The 4,721-nt window shown below is 37.1% G+C and overlaps 1 protein-coding gene across 1 annotated transcript in view; it reads left to right on the plus strand.

Moving 5' to 3' along the window:
- Positions 1 to 2,114: 2,114 nt before the first annotated feature.
- The window catches only part of LOC104461021 (cytosolic 5'-nucleotidase 1B-like), a gene marked incomplete at its 5' end in the record, with an annotated part of 3,409 nt that continues 802 nt past the window's right edge, over positions 2,115 to 4,721 (plus strand). Inside the window, 3 exons of the mRNA XM_010072452.1 lie at positions 2,115 to 2,321; positions 2,832 to 2,954; positions 3,639 to 3,823. Of these exons, the coding sequence (XP_010070754.1) occupies positions 2,115 to 2,321; positions 2,832 to 2,954; positions 3,639 to 3,823 (515 nt within the window). The remainder of the gene's footprint in view (positions 2,322 to 2,831; positions 2,955 to 3,638; positions 3,824 to 4,721) is intronic.

The following is a 4,721-nucleotide window of genomic DNA, read 5'->3' on the forward strand; positions in this document are numbered from 1 at the left end:
TGTATAGTTTTGAGGAACACAGGTATTGGTGAGACTGACTTGAAAAAATGCAATCTACAGAGTTCATTTCAGGTCCATGGAGAGTCATTTGATGAGCTCCACCAGAGGAATTTTAGAAAATTTATTAAATAATAATTAGCAGTCACACTTGCTGACAGCAGAGTTGTAGCAGAACACTTCCTTCAGGTTTGAAAAGTAAATTTTCATTGCTTCAGTTGTAGTCTCAGGAAGTTAAAACATTTTCAGCATTGCTGATCACTTATTGGAAATACATAGTGGAAAAATTACTTATATCAATACGCATGCTGTTCAAAATGCGATAGATGTTAATAGTACAAACATAGTAAAAGTGTTTTTAGCATAAAAGCATGGTCATAAAATATTTCACTTTGTATACCAGTGAGGCTACGTGGACTATCAGATTTACTCCATCTTTCCACCTGTAGCAGCTACAGGTAGCAGCCCTGCTAGCACAGTCAGTTTTCAAGAGACTTGTTAGCATTCAGTATCAAATTGTCTGAATATATGCAAGATTTGACTGTCGATAACTCCTCACACACATGAGAGCTGTTAGCTATGCCAGGCTAAATGCACCTTGCCCTCTTCCCTTCCAGTATGCTGTTTGCATTTTAATTCTTTGTATTTTTTAAGATATTAACAAATTGCTTAGTTACAGGAATCATTAGGCTAGAGAACGACGGGTTTCTTGGGTGATGCTTTCTACTTAGAGACAAAGAAAGCCAAAAGAAATAATATATTTTTGCTTGTATTCCCTTACTGAAAGATAAGATACTAACTTGAAAGTGTTATATCTCATGTTTGTAGCACTTAAGAATCTTAATCATAGGCCAAGATCTCCTTGGACTGCACAGTATATGAGCACTGGACAAAAAATGGCATCCCCTCCTCTACTCTTCCTCATTTTCTAATATTTTAATAAATTGCCAGTGTAGTAGAGTATTAGCAGTAGAAATTGGTTATGACCATATACTAAGATTTTTTCCTAGGCCTTATTCGAGGGTCTCACTTGGCGTTTTCCTAAGCACACCCCCATGTGACATGGTCATGCTTGTGCAAGTGAGATTCCCAGAATTTAATTATTAAATCTATGTTTTAATTCTTAACAACCGGCCTGACTTTGTAAAGCACCTTAATGAATATCAACATTCAGTTGCATTCATTTGATGACTCATTGTTGACTTTATTGCCCTAATCCCAAGGAAAGCCATTCAAGGGCCAAGATCCCAAAATAGAGGTTTGTGTACAAACTCAGAGCAAAAAGCAAGTCTGACTCCAAAAGGATAAAATTCTAAACATGAGAGAACAGATGGATACAGAGAGAGATGAGCAGATGGAAGGTCAAGGAAGTAAGAATGCCAAACCCTGGATGTAACATGTTGGGTCATTATCTTAAAAGAGATCTTAAATTTATCAAAATCTGTCTCACTTAGTACTGCAATTAGACATGTTCAAGGAAATCATGCTTGACAGGATATGATTTGGTACTCATTACTTAAGGACAGTCCTTGACACCTGAGCATGTCAGTCCGCTGTGTCAGTAAATCTTTGCATAAGTATGCGGCCCAAATTCACATTTGTGCATGTGAAACAAGCCGTTGCACATACAAATTCCTTTGCACCTTCTCCTTGATTTCACAAGAACAATTTCCAAGTGCACAAGAAAGTCTCTGCATGCTGCTGTTCACCAGCGATGTTTCCTTAAAATATATTAAGCAGTATGAGCGGGATAACTTATACATTTCTGCAAAGCAGATCTTTCTCTTCCTGGAAAAAAAAAGTTTGGTATCCACAACAAACAAAAAAATTCAAAGGGAAATTAGGTAGAACAAACTAAAGTCCACCATCTTAAGCCAAAGGGGAAAAAAAATATTAAGAGGGATTGTGATAATGTTCAGCAATGCATTGATTTATTCTGGATGACCATGGTATCCCAAGAAAAAGGGATAAAGTTAAATTCTGTAACTAAGCAAAAGAAACTTACTTGCTTCCCTTGCAATGAACCCAGTCAAATGGTTGCTGGGAGCAGCAGAGCTGAAAGGAATAAAACAAGTTCAGCAAGTTAAACTATCAGGTATTTCACATTCTCCTTCAAGACAGTCCTATCACTGAAGTGATTAAGAGACAGGGCACATTCCACTTGTCTGTTGACTTCCCCATCTTTAACCTGCAGGCGCTGGAGCATGTCAATGCTCGGCTTCTTGAGCTGTACCCTGATGATGAAGAACGATTTGACATTGTTCTGATGACTAATAACCATGCCCAAGTGGGAGTGAGACTGATAAACAGCATCAATCACTACGGTAAGTAAAATAAAAGCTGCCTTGTAGAACTGCTTGCTGTTACACAATTAAATGAATTAATTTTATTTTTCCTGTTCTGACCTTGGTAAAAGCAGCTTCTTTGATAGTGACACCCATTCCTCAGAGGATGGTATTTATTTTTGGGTGTCACCATAAGTGAGAGAGTGTTAAACAGAATTTGGTCCAAAGCTCCCGATTTAACTTGTCAAGTGTGAATCCTAATTTCTGAGAAGTCCTTAAACTTTTTGTTGTTTGGTATTTACGCCCCCTATACATATACCTTCACAGCAGTTATTCTGCTGTCTTAGAGGTTTTTTTTTTAATTCTCAAGGAGGAAATGCTGATCAAACATTGTAGTAAAGTTGTCTAACATGTTGAAATTACAGTGAACATATTTTTCTTTTTGAAGTTCACTGTCGACTGTAGGCTAGTGTAGCTTTTTATGGGCTCGTTTTACAGGTTTGTAGTGTCAAGGCAGAGTCACACTTTGTTGTGCTGTTCCTACTTTAGGCTTAACAATTGAGCGTTTCTGTATGACGGGAGGAAAAAGCCCTATTGGTTACCTGACTGCGTATCTTACGAACTTGTACCTCTCAGCAGACTCTGAAAAAGTGCAAGAAGCAATAGAAGCAGGTTTGAATTTACTTTGTTTTATTATCTCTCTGCTGAACTTGCTAAAAAAAATTAATACATTGTGCACATTTTACAGAATGTAGTGTTGCTTCATCAAATGCAAAGTCACCAATTTGTATGGTGCAAACTTTTCACTTATTTTTACTTAATCAAATAAAATCAGATTATTTCTCTGTGTTGTTCCTCTCTGACCCTTCAGCCTGCTAATAATGACAACTTAATCGCCTCCTACCTTTGTCGCACCTTTCTGTCTTCTTCCGTGCTACGAGAAATAAACTCCCATACACACCTACGCATCTCTATTCAACTTCTGTTAGTATAGAGTAATCTCTTTGATACGAGTCACAAAAAACAACTTCTGTGTTTTGTGAAAAAAAGAGCAAATAGTTTGACTCAGTGGTCTCCTTGGAATTTCCTGCCTTGGCCCATTTACAGCGCACCTTGGGGACTGGTTTTGTATATTCTTATATGGAAGTGGAAGGAAGTATGTCCAAGAACTTATGTCAATGGGACAGCTTCCATGCATTTGTGTTAAAGAACAGCCATTACTAATTAGCTTTAGTGATTGTTTCTGCCCACTGCCTATAAAGGTCACCACAAACAAGGTGCTGGAACTGAACTGCTTACAGTTTAATGAATGACTTTGCAGGACATGCTAACTGAGGTTCTCTGATCCATTTTCAGGCATTGCCTCAGCTACGATGTTCACTGCCAACAAAGACGTTGCTTACTCGGATACACAGTTGAGGGTGGCATTCGATGGGGATGCGGTTCTCTTTTCTGATGAATCAGAGCAGATTGTCAAAGAGCAAGGATTAGACAGATTTTTTGAACATGAACAGCTGAATGAAAATAAGCCTCTTGCACAGGTTTGTACTTCTTTGAGTCAGTGAGTTTTCAAAACATCTGTTAATTTTCACTGCTGCTGTATTTCTCCAGTTTCCCCCGTATGTATGTATTCTTCTTTGTGTAAGCTATTTGTCCTATTTATTACCTTTTTCAAGGATAATCTTTAAAATGCATGTTTGGCATAAAAGAGCCCACCATTGCAGCCCTTTCACCAGATGTCCCACTTCACCAAGAGAACTGCGTATATAAGACAGTGACTTACAACTGTATTTTAATGGTATCATTAGAAAAAGGAAAGGCTTCTACTGATTACCATGATTTTATTTTATCAGAATATGTAGGTAATGTTAGTTTCAAACACTGGGATATTCTCATTATTGAAACAGAGTAATAGTTGCACTTATTCCAAAGCAGACCTATACCATTTGTCTAAAAAACACAAATATTTTAACATTAGCTCAAACTGGAAGACCAGTTCTGCTATTGTTAAAAATGGCATAAATTCAGAATAAAAGCTTGGTTCATGAAAGTACCAGACAGTGCAATATATTGCAATTTGACCCAAACTATTATTTACTTCTTTTAGATGGAGTGTAATTCTAATATTGACATTAATATGGAAACAGTTCAGGGATGTCTGTGTAATTAGGCCTCACTGCTTTTTGCACAGAAAAAAAACGCTGCAGCTCGTGGTTCATAGTAAGAAGAGTTAAGTGTTTTTAAAGAACATTTTATTAAAGACTATAGTTATAACTTTATATTGTAAGAGATCTTGTAAGCCTCAGTGAGAATCAGTTTCCTAAAAAATACCATGTAGGATTATGGTTTTAACTTTTTTCCAATTTGTGAATTCCTACTGAGGCTGTAGACTCATTTGGACACATTACATAGAGAATTTTCAGAGTAGCATAGCATTAG

The sequence above is a fragment of the Pterocles gutturalis genome, unplaced genomic scaffold (assembly GCF_000699245.1).
Source record: "Pterocles gutturalis isolate BGI_N339 unplaced genomic scaffold, ASM69924v1 scaffold10367, whole genome shotgun sequence".
NCBI classification, from domain to species: Eukaryota; Metazoa; Chordata; class Aves; order Pterocliformes; family Pteroclidae; genus Pterocles; species Pterocles gutturalis.